Genomic DNA, 15,593 nt, shown 5'->3' on the forward strand with positions numbered 1-15,593 from the left:
GTATATGTAGATACATCTACATATATAACGCTAATTGTTGAATATATATCTTTGCATTCTATATTATAGGTTACTGCTGATATTTGGTTGTTCTAATGATCTTTTGATTAAGTATATCCGCTGTACTGTAATTCAGTTTAAATGGTTCGCTCAACTATTTAGTTATACAGTAGGCTATTTAGTAGGATACATTTGCACAGACAACAGAGACTAATACATGGTGATGTATGTTTTACGGGAAAGAGTATTGAGTTATCTGAGAAAAATACTACCTGAGTATAAGAAGAAAGACACTTACAAGAGTGGTGTAACATGTTTATTTGTGTTTTGTTTGAGTGAGTCACATGTAAGGTGACACAAGAGATTGTGATTTAATTATACAAAAAAATATATACATAATCTTTGAATTATTGTAATAAAAGATTACAAGAGTGACTCGTTAATGATAACAGCACAACTTTATCTGTCTCATTGTTTTACCCAACAGAATTCATTTACTGCAGCAACACCAGTCGGACGGCGGGCGTGCTAGACAAACATTTGATAGAAAACCAAAAAAAAACAGAAATACTGGTTTCACAACATTTCTGAAATTGTCCATTTGTAAGAAGACAGTTAAGCCTACTGAACAAAGACCAACCGTGAATAAGCTCATGAATGTTTCTAATCATCAGAGTAAACAAATTGGAAATACACCTTGTTCCCTAGAAATTTGGGAGTGTCTGTTATAGTAGCCTACATTTAGCAAGGAAGTATTATTCCATTATGTGCGTTTATTCCTCTTCAAGGTTTAAAGCAACTTTTCACCTCACTTCATAAGAATCAAATTCATTCTGACAATAACAGGGCTCCTGATAAAGGTGCAGCTATTATGTTACTCACGGCAACAAACCTAACCCCATAATGAGAACAATACCTTAGAGAGGATGTTCCCATAGATTCTGGATGTGTGTAGCTTCTCTCTCTCTCTCTCTCTCTCTCTCTCTCTCTCTCTCTCTCTCTCTCTCTCTCTCTCTCTCTCTCTCTATATATATATATATATATATATATATATATATATATAGATAGATAGATAGATAGATAGATAGATAGATAGATAGATATGTCTATCAATCTATGATTGCATTCAAAAATGAGTATTATCATTGAAGATGGACAAGTTTCAGCTGTGGGTTTGTTCATAGGTGCAAGAGAAAATAAATGCTTCCTGGTTATTAGGTCTAAGAGACTATTCAGGAAGGAATACGTGAAGTAGTATGGTTACTAGTTGAACACACAAGAATGGCTATTAAAAACATTTGGCACAGGTAAGCTAACCCATCATTTAATTATTTGTTTTATTATTAGATATTTTATAATGTCATTTGTGTTGTTTACAACGTCTTACAAACTATAGCAGAAGTCTTTAACTCTGCTCCTGGGGACACACTGTCCTTTAAAGTTTATTTCCAACCTGCTTCAACACACCTGCCTGTGTATTTTCAAGCGATCCTGGAGAGCTTCATTAGCTGCTTAAGGTGTGTGATTAGGTTTGAAAATACTCTAAACTACCGGACAGTGGGTCCCCAGGAGCAGAGTTGAAGATATCTCAACTAGAGTAACTTAGAATTTGATGTGCCATGAATAAACTGGTCACTGATTCGATGGAGGAGCTCAGATGTGTATGTGTGAGTGTATAGGCTATATAATTACACTTTCTTTTGTTCAGTGTCTTTCAATATGTGATAGAAAAGGGAAACACAAATGTGATATGTAATAATTCATATAAAATGAAAACATTTTACATTTAAACATTAGCTTGAAATCATGAATTTTAATTTAGAAATCAAAAACATGTATCATCTAAGACAGTGGTTCCCAAACTTTTTTTGCATTTATATTATAATAAGTATTATTAGCATATTATTAGATAATATTTAACTTTTTTCATGCTTATTAAGAGAATAATGCGTCTTGCGGAAGAGCATTGTAGCCGAAGCTACTTCTCTCTGTTTATGTCTATGACGAGTCTCGCAGGCACTGGGCTACACGCAGCGGTACGACCCGAACCAGTGTAAAATAGTCCCAATATTATTATAGGTGTACCATAGTGACTCAGGATAAGAAAAAAACACGGTTTGGAAAATGGATACTGTACTCGCTCATTATATATATTTAGTAAATTTTGAACATAAAAAAAGTTGCGGACTCCTGCTTTAATATGACGCGACCCTCATTCAGCGTAGCGTAGGCGTAGGCCTCAGTGAAGGTTGTGGGCTCCCTTGTGGGCCGAGACCCCCGTTAGGAACAGATGATTTACTCAATCTAAAAAAAAAACACTTTTTTTTTTGGTCCATTCAATGAAGGTCAGTGGGGTCCAATTTTTTTAGGAGCTTATTTTCTTTTTTGTATGAAAAAAAAAAAAAAAAAATTGTGCGTGTGTTCCACTGACAGACATTATTTAAAGGGTCATGAAACCCCCCTCTTTCAGCTCAAGTCTAGCTCACAATCTTTTTGAAAAATGCAACTTAAATGGGCGTGGATGGCTGTGAGAAGGGGTGTGGTATGGCCATCACTGTCATCGCCAGTATCCCATGCATATCGACTGTCACTAAAAGCAGTGGTAAAACGTGAGGAAATGCTAGATTTTTTTTATAGCTGGCAAAGTTAAAGTCTTATGAAATACGACACTTTATTATTGTCCTTTCAAAAGTAACTGAATGCCCTGCTATATTAGCCTACAGTAATCATAATTCTATTGAGAACATATTAATGTAGGCTACATGTATAATTATAATGTTATTATAAAATATATAGTTGTTTATATAGACACTATAAATACATATATTTGAAAATTATTAATTTTCCGCTTAAAAAAAAACGTTACGTGCATATGATCTACGCGCCCCCTGAACCCCCATAATAAAGATGGCTCTGTGGAGGTGGATGACGTCTCATTTTAGACACACACACACACACACACACACACACCTCTGAAGGGATAGAAACCCAGCAAACATGCTTCTTTGGGGCCCGAATGGGGCCCTTGCGGGCAGCCCACTGTGGGCCCATATACCGGCGTGAAATGCGGGGCACGTGTGGGACCCACACTTTGGGACCCAGGTGGGGCCCCAGTGGGACAGCCCAAAAGTGTGGGCTGACTGTGGGCAGGCCCACAGTAAGTAGAGTGGGCCCCATTGGGGCCAGTTGTGGGCCCACAGCAAACCCTTATAGGGGCCCATGCGGGGCCATTGCGGGCAGCCCACTGTGGGCCCAGATACCGGCGTGAAATGCGGGGCACGTATGGGCCCCACACTTTGGGACCCAGGTGGGGCCCCAGTGGGACAGCCCAAAAGTGTGGGCTGACTGTGGGCAGGCCCACAGTAAGTAGAGTGGGCCCCCATTGGGGCCAGTTGTGGGCCCACAGCAAACCCTTATAGGGGCCCATGTGGGGCCATTGCGGGCAGCCCACTGTGGGCCCAGATACCGGCGTGAAATGCGGGGCACGTGTGGGCCCCACACTTTGGGACCCCAGTGGGACAGCTCAAAGTGTGGGCTGACTTTGGGCTGGCCCACACAAATTAGAGCAGGCCCTCATGTGGGCTGGATGTGGGCACACTGTGGGTGCAGGTGCAAAGTTTGAGCACACAGAGTGTGTACACCCATATTACTATATGCAGTACAATTGCACTTGTTAGCAGCAATAAATCGAGGGTCATGTTTTTTTCCCCAAATAATTTATTTATATTAAATAATAATTATAATTAATAATAATACAGTTTAAAACAGCAATAACCACAAAAACAGAAACACAGAACACTTAAAACACGTCAAAGTAAATTAAAAAGCAATCCCCTCAGGGGCACCAGTAGGTATTTCTGCAGTTCTGGCCCTTCCTTGCCTTCCCCCATCTCCGTCCCTGGCATCACGGAGCCATGTCTTTATAGAGGCTTCCACCTCACATGCAGTGGCTTGACTGATTTTTTTCACAGCATCTAAGTGAGAAAGGATCAATTGAAATACAAATGTTAAAAACAAAATAAGGGTTGTTCTAGGTGCTATTTATAAATGCTCAACTGAGAGAATGACTGACTACTAGGTCAATAGCCGCGTTTCCACTGCCGGGCTAGGGCCGGGCCAGGGCTAACAGCGAGCCGAGCCGAGCCAGTGGCCTCGGGCCTCAAGCACCGGGCTTGCGTTTCCACTGCCGGGCCAGTAGCCCCGCAGCGCTGCCCTAAACCCCGCCCCCGCTACCCAACCCATTTCAGCGGGTATTATGAATTTATTTATTTTTTAAGTTAGGAAGATAGCATGTATATTAAAGGGATACTCTACTGGTTTTTCATATTAAACTATGTTATTCCCTTAACTAAGACGAGTTGATACATACCTCTCTCGTCTCAGTGCGTGCACTAAATCGCTGTCTTGCGGCGAAACTTTGTTAGATCTTATCTCAGCCCTGTTCATTCAATACGTGCCAAGAAGAGAAGCGACCAAACACCTCCACGTTTTCCCTATTTAAACACAGTTACTAGAGTAGTGTAACTCGACCAAGAACGGTGACACAAAATAAAACGTTGCGCTTTTCTAAGCGTGTACAATGGATAACTATATTGTATGGCAGAATACCATAGCAAGTGCTTGGGAGCACTTCGACTCGGCGCAGTAATATCATCACTCGTGAAAAGTCCGCTCCCGTTGAAATGAGAGGGAGGAGGAGAGGACTTTTCACGGAATAACAGTTTAATATGAAAAACCAGTAGAGTATCCCTTTAACTCACCGGCCGTGGCTGCAGCCTGCAATAGTGTCCAGATTGTCTCGCGAGTCGCCACTAACAGAGGGACGGTGACCCAGCACACTGTCCATCAAGTCGAACCATGGAATTTGGAAAGTTCCTTCTCTGAGCTCCGCTTTGTCCATTGTGCGTTTGAATCGCCTTGTACAATACTGCGCCCGCAACTTTTTTTTTCCTAAACTTGAAGCGTTGCTCGCTGAATGCTTAGCTTAGAAAGTTCAGCATCGATGTATTTTATAACGTCTTCGTTTCTTCACACGCCGTCAAATTGACGTTGTACCCTTTCTTCTGCCCAAATGCTCAGAAGAGCTTTGGTATCTTCGACAGACCAGTACAGGCGATTCACCTTTTCGAGCAGCGATTATTTTGCGCGATATAAAAAAGTGAAATGTGCATCTTGCTTCAGATCATAACGTTCCATAACACCGATAAACTCCGCCTTTTACCTTGAGCACGCCTCTAGCCCGAGCTGGCCCGCTTTGGCCCAAGGTATTCGACGGGCCAGAAATCCTGGCCGTTGGACCCGAGTAAGCCCCGATCAAGCCCCGGAAGTGACAGTGGAAACGCGACTGGCTCTAGCACGCACTAGCACGGCTCGGCCCTGGCCCGGCAGTGGAAAGGCGACTAATGAGAGAGCTGCGGCTTATAATAACGTTCAGTTGTAAGTCATTTATAATTGGTTAGTTAATGATGAACTAAGGGTTTACAAAACACTCATAAATGATTAGCAAGTGATATACTAACATTTTATGAATGTTTTGTAAATTGTTACAAGTCATTTACAAGTGATTAGTAAATGATTAAGTCAATTTTTTATGAAACATGATTATGCGTTTCATAAATGTTTAATAAGTGATATGTTAATTGTTGTATGTATCATGTTTTGTAGATTCAGTTATAAGTAATTTACAATTGCTTAGTTAATGATTAACTAATCATTTACAAAACATAAACATGCGTTTCATTAATGTTTAATAAAGGTTTTATTTTCTCCCTACTCTTACAAAATTACAAACAACCAGCCTGAAAAACATGTTGTATGAAGACTGTTTAAAACACCCCTCCTAATCCTCACAGAATTTGCAAGACAATGTCTATAATAAATAGTGTGTGTAATTTCTTCAGTACCGTCAGCAGAACTGATAACGTCTGGGCTTATGCGGTCTTCCTTAATTTGGCCCCAGGGCCCGTTTAATGTTTAATACCGGGTTTTGGTACCTATCCCTACGTATGGGTGAGTTAATATGGATGAAGGCCTGTTGTGTTCTATCTCTTGGTTTGTGATATTGGGAAACTCACCTTCGTCATGTACTGAGTGTGGATGGCATCAAGATCTGGTCCTGAAGAATCACAGGGTCAAATGATTATATCTCATCTGGTAACAAGAGCATAGCCATAACTTTAAAAACTCTAATGATATCTTTACCCCCTGATATTGCATTGTGGATATAAATTCAAACATTTTAAAGGCTAAGAGTATGAGCCATGAGTAAACTGGCCAGATATCTGTGAAAAATAACTATGCCTAAAGTTGTCGACTCCCTGAATTCAGCATTTAAAAGTAAAAAGAATTTCAGTATTTATTAATAAAAAAAATATATATATCTTTGAGTTGGACAGTATGGTGTCTGTCTCATTGGCCAACATAGTTAAAAACACACCTAGAGAAAAAAAATATATATAAACACCAATGACCATGATTTCCTGTTATCATAATAGTTAAATTAATTATTATAACTATGACCATTATAACATTATATTTGCCGCCTATTCAGCCTTCAGGCTTCTCAGGGACGACATCACTGAAAAAAACTGGGGTTAATGAATGTAAAGTGTGAGACTTCATTAAAAAGCATAAACCTACAGACCCCCAACGTTTGAACATGTTTGAGGTTTTGCTTACTAGTCGAGTTCATAGCCGCACGGAGGTTGTCTTGGACAGGGGGTGCAGCAGGCCATCAGCATGATGATCTTCTAGAAGATTGATAATAAAAGTGATTTCAGGAGGGACAGAAAAAAAAACCCTCCACAACAAAGGTTCTAGATTAGAACATAACATGCAATGTGTCACAGAGCCAAAATTGTTACATAGGATTTACAATAGAACAAAGGGTTTATTACAAGGAAGCAAGCTAGAGATGAAATGCAGAAAAGATAAAGAATATATATATATATATAATCTTAAGGTAATATATATTGTGCAATAAATGCATATGAAATTATTATCATGTTTAAACAATAATTCTCCCTTTGTTGTAGAGGTTTTTCAGGGTTTTACCAGCAAAACAAAACTATCAAAAACTGTTATCAACACAAAGATGTGGTTAAAACCCCAAACTTATGTAAAACAAGAGCTCAAGTGTAACGTTACCTTACCTTAGCTAGCTGCTACCTATTCTGAAAACGGTTGAGATGCTAACGGACTTTTTCGAAGACACAAAACCATTTCTATAAAGTAAATATTCAACAGAAGCGTATCAATTATACGTAAGAAAGGTGTCAGGAACGTTTGTATGTATTATTTGTGTGATTATGTTAACTAAACTTACCTGAAAGTAGCGAAAACAACAGCGAGAGACGCTAGTTTTGCTTTTTGTCAGTTGATGAGGTTTCCTCGTTTCCATGGTTTCCATCTGCTCGCGTGCGCTCCTGTCTTTGAATCAGACAGCTTTGAATGCGACTCAATGTTTACGCGCACGCGCATTGAAACCATAGAACAATTCAAAAGGCACACAGCATTTAAACATCTAGAAATACAACATTTAACATTTTAAAATATCATTAATTTTAAATCATGAATTTAAAAATCATTGTGCAGTTCTATGACCAATGTTTTTTTTTGTTTTTTGTTTTTACATTAAAAGAGAATATGAAAGCACTAAACACTGCTTTATATAAATTAAAGATGGTAATGAAATTACGGTCCCGTGACGTTGCAGTTTCGTTTGTGTCTGATTGGTCTCAGTCGTTACATCAGTGATATATTTATTAGTATCAACAATATATAATTGTATTATAATAAATATACATCACTGATGAATACCAAAACAAATCAGTAACCCATTTGCATTGTTTTTATTGTGACAAATAAGTTAATTTTATTTAATAAATACGGTAACACTTTATATGCAGTCCATGCTTATAATGAATTATAGCACCATTTATACTTATTTATGAGCAATATTACTATTCTATAAATATATTTATAAAGACTCATTAAGACCTACAATATATAGCCTAGTTACATCTATATTATTTTTTATAATTCCTTATAAGTCACAAATTTGTTATTTTAAATGCACATGCTCATAATCCATTATGTGCAGTTTTAGTTAATTATGGACTGTTGAATGAAATAACATTTATGACATATTACGGGATCGTTAAATAGTTTGATTAAGCATCTAATCTTAAACCTTCTAATCTTAAAACATATGACTGTTAAACAACTTAAAACAATGTACCGTTATGGTGAGTTGCCCACAGTAAACCCTCATGGGGGCCCCATAGTGAAAAACAGCTGTGGGCCCCGCATGGGCTAACCCACTGGGGGCCCATGTGGGTTTTCTGTGGGCAAACCCACAGTGGGTTGCCCACAGTAAACCCTCATGGGGGCCCAAATGGGCAAAACTGCTATGGGCCCCGCATGGGCTAACCCACTGGGGGCCCATGTGGGTTTTCTGTGGGCAAACCCACAGTGGGTTGCCCACAGTAAACCCTCATGGGGGCCCAAATGGGCAAAACTGCTATGGGCCCCGCATGGGCTAACCCACTAGGGGCCCGTGTGGGTTTTCTGTGGGCAAATCCACAGTGGGTTGCCCACAGTAAACCCTCATGGGGGCCCAAATGGGCAAAACTGCTATGGGCCCCGCATGGGCTAACCCACTAGGGGCCCTTGAGGGGTATATGTGGGCAAGCCCACTGTGGGCTTGCCTTCAGAAAGCCCAAATGGGGCCCCAAAGGGTTTGCCCTTGCCCACACTGTCCCACAGAAAACCCACACTTGCCCACAGTGGGCCCGCACTGGCATGTTTGCTGGGAAAGTCCTCGGGACTTGGTACCGCATCACTCGCAAGACGCAACCTGCATTGGTCGTCAACAAGGCGAAGTCCACCATTCTCCAATTCTCGAAGCTCTCTCGAGAAAAATGTTTGCGGCACACACGTTTAGATGTGTCCGTGGTTGATGGAAAACCAACCGCCCAGAGCCAGAGTCTAGCCCGGGCACGGGCAGCATCGCGGGGAAACATATTCAACCCAATTGGACTTTTGCACCACGAAAACAAACACTTGCTTGCGTCCCATGATTGCCTCTCTCATCTACTAGGCTAAGCGATATCACAGTTTGACATGTCACTGGAAAGATCCACGTGGTGTCATGAATAATTAAGAGACAGTGTCTTCTCATAGGATATGAAAACTCAGTCTCATTAATAATTATGAGACACCGATGAGTCATCAACGCACTCACAGTGCACTGACACGATGAAGATTTTAAACCCGGAAGACAAAAAAAGCGGAAAAAAACTCAAATTTAACCATTTTAACCCTGCTATTAAATCTAACTGATGCTAACATTGTCTTCAATGGTGTTCAACACATATACCTCTGATAAAATCTCAGAAAATTTGGTTTGGGGTTTCATGAACCTTTAAAAAAGAAGAGCTCGCTGAGGCCCCCCTGTTGGGAACCGATGATCTATTCTAAGAGGTGTATTTAGGTGTACGGCACAAACAAATTGGGTGTCTTGTTATTGACTCAAAATATTTTAAATTGGCTTTACCAGGAAATGAAATCACTTGCAAGCATCAATTCTAGATTCCATCAAAGATCTTGAAATGCAGTAGGGCTATAGTCAAAACACTTCTGCATTTGATGAAGAACTTATTTCTCTACCGTTATTCATAAATGTAATAAAACCCAGACTGTACATACCACCATTTTGGATTCACAGACGAGGTTGCTTTCCCCCACTATTTATGATGACGACTATTTCCTAACGTCATGAACAAATAGCCTACATCAGATGCGTTCTTCGAAATCGCGGCAAAAAAAGTCATACAGGAATTTTTCGCCTGCAATCTACAAACAAATAACTCTTATGAGATAGTTCCTTTAATGAGTTGTTCAGAATTGTTTCGCACATTACACTTTTGCGTTTTCTCGCCCCTCCGTCCTCCAGCCCGTGATTTGGAAATCCTATATGCCATTTAAATCAGGCTAATGAATCATTAAATTAACAAATTCTCTGAATCAGTCAAAGAATGCAACTTACTGCAAACTATCTTTAAGTGATGTCCGTGTCAACATTTCTGACAAAAGCTGTGTAGGCCTACTTAAAGCTGTGTAAGGCCTACTTAAAGTTCATGAAACTTAAATCACTATCATAATGTAACGTGTAAACATAGTTAAAGATTTGCAACGGAGTTATTTTTGTGATAAATCATATTTTAATTAAAAAATTCTGATGTTTCACTGTGAGACTAATTTTGACCTGTTTCTCTTTTGTTTTTCTCTATGCAGTTTGGCTCAGGATAGAGGTCCAATTATACATCAAATTAAAACGGCATTTTTTCTGCTGCTTACATTGACATTCTTATTGTTTGCCGTTGCTTACGCCTCTGATTTCACTTTGGACACAATTATGGTCCCTCAAACATGGTTTACTAAAATCATGAATCAGACTCAATCTAAGGTAATTGACAGCATTTGGGGCGATCATAATCAAAAAGACACATTAGCACATTTGCCCAATCAACAAATACAACAAAGAGGTTCAACAATTTATTATCATATAGCTCATCCAAGCAACTATCATTACATTCTGGATGAACCTGATAAATGTCAGCAGAATCCGTTCCTGGTCTTGATGGTCCCTGTGGCGCCCCATCAGGTAGAAGCTCGAAACGCCATCCGGAGCACGTGGGGGAATGAGAGCACAGTCCAGGGAAAAGCAGTGATGACTCTGTTCTTGGTGGGTTTGACTGGAGGATCCGACTCGGAAAAAGCTCAACAGCAGCTGGAGGAAGAGAGCCGACAACACGGAGACTTACTGCAGAGAAACTTTGTGGACTCGTACTTCAACCTGACCATAAAGACGATGGTGATCATGGACTGGTTGGCCACTCGTTGTCCTCAAGCCAATTTCAGTATGAAGGTCGATTCTGACATGTACTTAAACATGGAAAACTTGATGACTCTTCTATTGGCACCCAACACACCAAGACAGAACTATATCACTGGAATGGTGATGTGGGACCGGCCTGTCGTCAGAGACAAAAATTCTAAATGGTACGTGTCGGAGGAGTTGTACCCCGAACCGAAATACCCCACTTACCTACTGGGAATGGGATATGTTTTCTCCAATGACCTGCCAGAAAAAATAGTTGAGGCTTCCAAGGAAATAAAGCCCTTCAACATAGAAGACGCATATGTGGGCGCTTGTGTGAAACATGTGGGCATTGCACCCTCATCCCCCCCAGACCCTTCACAGTTTAGAGCCTATCTGGGACAATATAAACGAGAGGATTTTCTCAGGGTCATTACAACAATCCTAGGATCCCCACAGCAGCTAATAGACATCTGGAAGGACGTAAAGAGACCCACATAAAAGTATCCCAAACTTTCCTAAAAGCATCATTTGGGATACATAAAAGTATCTCAAAATCCCTGTCTGGGATGGAAGCACAAACAAACAAAAATGAGAAACACAGATTTCTGTTTACAAAGACATGAAACATGGTGGATGTTTATTTAAGAACATTTTTAAAGCTGGTCACAACCTGTTAACAATACGTTCTGATGGGGCGAGGAGATTGTTTGAGGAACCGTTCACACATAATACGTTCTTGAAGAGGAACTTGAGGTCTTGAGATGCGTTTTTAAAATTGAACTTCTGTTATTGGGGAAGTGGGTTTTAAAAACGCAACACTCATCCACGAGATGTCAAAAGTCTGCAAAGTTGGTTTACATAGAAAAACAATTAAAAAGTTCAAATCTATATATGGAATTAATATACTGTATGCAAATAGAAATCCAGGTAATGTCTATTTTAAAACTGTTTTCACAAAGCACGGGTATTTTTCATAAATGTCTTTTGGGGAAGGTTGCTAACTGGTGTCATATATATTTTGTAATTTTATACAATTAATTAATTATAATTTCAGTTAGCCAGAAGAAGGTTTTATATTTATGTCCATTAATACATTTTTTTTTTTTTTTTACTGTTTTGTGGATGTCATTAATGATTTATTCTTTAAATATTGATTGGGGGGAAAAACAACATAAGAGGGAGAAATCACATTTTCCTAGATCAAGGTTCAATGTTCCATGAAAACATAGCCTATGTAAAAAGTATTTAATTTTAAATATATATATATATATATATATATATATATATATATATATATATATATATATATATATATATATATATATATATAATTAAATTAAATTGAATTGAGGTGTATAACCTGTGTAATCATTGCTGTACAATTATTTTTTTATTTAACTTTTAGGTTCATAGCCATAAACAATGATCTTGGTTTAAACACTTGAAGAAGAGAACAATGGGAAAGGGAAAAGCACGGGAGCACAAAAGCCACTGAAATGATTCAACAAATTGCTTGTGATATTCCTAATGTGTAAGTTGCTTCGGATAAAACCATCTACTAACTGAATACATGGAAATGCAATTTTCTGGTGCACTATTTCCATTATAGCCTTGAATCATGGCTGCCAACTTTTGAGTTGTTTTACTTTACTTTATTACTTTTGTTAACTTTAAGATCCAGCTATAATATTTCAATTTGAATGCAGTTGTGAAATCATTCGCAAGGTATACTAATAACAATTTGAGATCATGGCCACCAGACATTTTCTTGTCAGGTATGTGTGCCATCCTTGAAATATCATAATTGATCCTGTATCTTAAATAAAAACATGATTTATTAACACATTTTATCAAACAAACATATTCAACAACATATTTGCAATAGACGCGAAGGACTATATTGCATTAAGTGCTTGCTCAAGTACTGGGGAGCTAAACCATTTAGTGCTTTGTAAGTAAAGATATTAAAACGTATATGCAATGTTTAATAAGGAGCAAATGCAGTGTTGACAGTCTATGGTGATACTTTCTGATTCTAGCAAATGCAGTGTTGACAGACTATGGTGATACTTCCTGATTCTTCTAGTAATGCTAGAATTATAGTAATGCCTGCGGTTTACAAATGCTTTCAAAAGAAAGATTGGTTTCAAAGCACACTAACTAACGACGAAGACTTGACAGAACATCCATCAAGTGTTAGACAGTATTCTAGGTTTCTACGTGCTAGGTTTTTGTCCAATAATTAGAAACTTAAGCCAAATCGTAGGAAATTACTAGTCATCGATTTTTTTTATATCAGCTGCATTCTGTTAATTTTGTGATTGGTAAGTTTCGTTGGTGTGCAAAGAAATATAGAGCTGAGTATCATCAGCATAACAGTAAAAACTAACGCCATGCTTCCTAATGCTTCAGGCATCATCCTGGTTCCAGAAGCTCTGTGGCCAACAAAACTGTGCGATTCTTACACATTTTGTTTATCAAGAAAATCTTTACAAACGAAAACAACTTTCATGAACTTTGAAGCCTAAACACAATCGCCAGAAGTAAAAAGCTTAAAAACATATTTCCGGTTTTAGGACTCTTTACTCCAGCCCTGTATCAATAAAGACTGCCTCAACATTATGCCTTTTCTAAAGACATAGCTCCATCAAGTGGTCACAAACCAAACAACATGAAATGGGCCTCATATGAAACACCAGCATAACGATTTTTCAGCGTGGTTTATAAATGATTTAACACAGGAATTTGCCCTGCACACTCAGTTAGTGAAAACCTACATGATTGGTATTTACAAGAAGGCGACTCCGTTGGATAAAGAGGTTTACCTTTTGTTCAGAAAATGTCATCATGCCTAATCTTTAGACACGTTTAAATGCGGCACCCTGCTGGTGACATGCAGATCTATATTTTTGAGCCACTTTGGGGTATTTTGGAGGAGCAAGTCAGAAAACGTTTTTCTCCACCAGCATGACGTAGTGAACTGGCCACTGTTCTGGAAGAGACATAAGACATACAAGTCGGGGGCAAGACATATACATCTAAATTTGTATTCAGATCCAATATGCTTCACATTTTCTCCTGGCATGTCTCAGAGAGAAAGTCAAATGTTCCATAACATAAATTTCCCGAACTATTTCTATCCATTCAGCAATTGTCGGGAACTCTTTACTTAGCCATTTCCTAGTTATTGCTTTCTTGCTACCTGCTAAAAGTATTTGTAGCAAATATCTATCTGTCTTTCTCAGCCCTGTTGGTAGATTTCCTAAATACATAATGCTGAAATTAAACTCAAGCTCTGAGACGATTATTGACCTAATTGCCTTTACCACCTCTACCCAATACAAAGAAATAATAGGACACCCCCAAAAGAAATGAAAATGACCAGCAGACATATTACCACACATTCTCCAACACTGACCATGTTCAGGATTATTGATCTGTGACTTTTTTATATTGGGGGTTATAAAGAATCTTAAAGGATTTTTCCAGGTGAATTCCTTCAACAGACCTGAGCTAGAGGTGGTAGATTGTGTCCTGCATATATCCAACCAGTCATCTTCGCTTATCTTTATGTTAGCTTCTTTCTCCCACCTCATTTTTACAGACATTGTTGAAAGTCCCCTGTCCATCTATGAATATAACCTGGAAATCAGTTTTCTGTTTGTATTACTCTTATATGCGTCGATGATGAATATTCTAATCAGGTCCGTTCCCGAATTCTCTCCAGTAGTTTTTATATATTTATCAAAGTGGTGTCTCAGTTGAAGGTATCTTCCTTCCCTAAATTGTATGTATGAGTTTTTTAAAGGTATCCAAACCATCAGTGGAGGATATACCACCTTTGTCCTTGGGGAGTTGCAATGTTTGGAATCTAATACTTGGTTTTTGTTTTCCCCAAATAAAAGATGAGATCATTCTATTCCATTCACTGAATTGTTTGGGAGGCACTTCAACAGGCAATGATTGAAAAAGAAATAGCAGCCAGGTAGTGTATTCATCTTTATAGCGTCTATTCGGTTGTACATGTTCATTGGTAATGATAACCAATGGTTTAAGTCTGCTTTAATATCAGCTGTTATAATGTAATTGTGGTCATAAATGGCAGAGACCTCTTTAGGTATGTGTACCCCTAAATATTTAATTGTATTACCTTTCCATTTAAATTGACAGATTTTATAAATGTTTTCTTGTGGTTCATAGTTGAAAGTGAGCATTTGAGTTTTATGCAGATTTAATTTAGAGCCGGAATATGAACCAAATTCTTTAAGAAGAGATAATAATTTGGGCAAACTTGCATTAGGACTGGTAAGTGTCACTAGTATGTCGTCCACATATGCACATATCTTATATTGTGTGTCTCCTATTAATACCCCCGTTATATCCTTGTCTACTCTGATTGCCTGCGCCGGAGGCTGAAGAGGGCGAAAAGAGTGGGTCTGAGGGGGCATCCCTGTCGACATCCCCTTCCAAGAAATATTGTTTTGGATAAGTCCCCATTTATTTTAATTCTAGCCGTAGTAGAGGAGTATGGGAGTTCAAACATCTAATTTCCTGGTTATCAAAACCAAAGCGCTTAAAGCTCCTGTAGGTAACTTTTGAAAACATGTATTTGCTAAAACTGTCATTATGTCCTGACAGTAGAATATGAGACAGATAATCTGTGTAAAAATCAAGCTCCTCTGGCTCCTCCCAGTGGTCCTATTGTCAT

The 15,593-nt window shown here is 38.7% G+C and overlaps 1 protein-coding gene across 1 annotated transcript; it reads left to right on the plus strand.

Annotated features, from left to right (window-relative positions):
• Positions 1 to 1,120: 1,120 nt before the first annotated feature.
• On the plus strand, positions 1,121 to 12,084 carry LOC130103448 (beta-1,3-galactosyltransferase 2-like). The gene is made up of 2 exons (XM_056269692.1): positions 1,121 to 1,307; positions 10,297 to 12,084. The coding sequence occupies exons 1-2, from the start codon at positions 1,282 to 1,284 to the stop codon at positions 11,381 to 11,383; spliced, it is 1,113 nt and encodes a 370-aa protein (XP_056125667.1). The 5' UTR covers positions 1,121 to 1,281; the 3' UTR covers positions 11,384 to 12,084.
• The last annotated feature ends 3,509 nt before the right edge of the window (positions 12,085 to 15,593 follow it).

This window comes from Rhinichthys klamathensis, unplaced genomic scaffold (assembly GCF_029890125.1).
Source record: "Rhinichthys klamathensis goyatoka isolate OS25496 unplaced genomic scaffold, OSU_Roscu_1.1 h1tg000289l_1, whole genome shotgun sequence".
Classification (NCBI taxonomy): domain Eukaryota; kingdom Metazoa; phylum Chordata; class Actinopteri; order Cypriniformes; family Leuciscidae; genus Rhinichthys; species Rhinichthys klamathensis.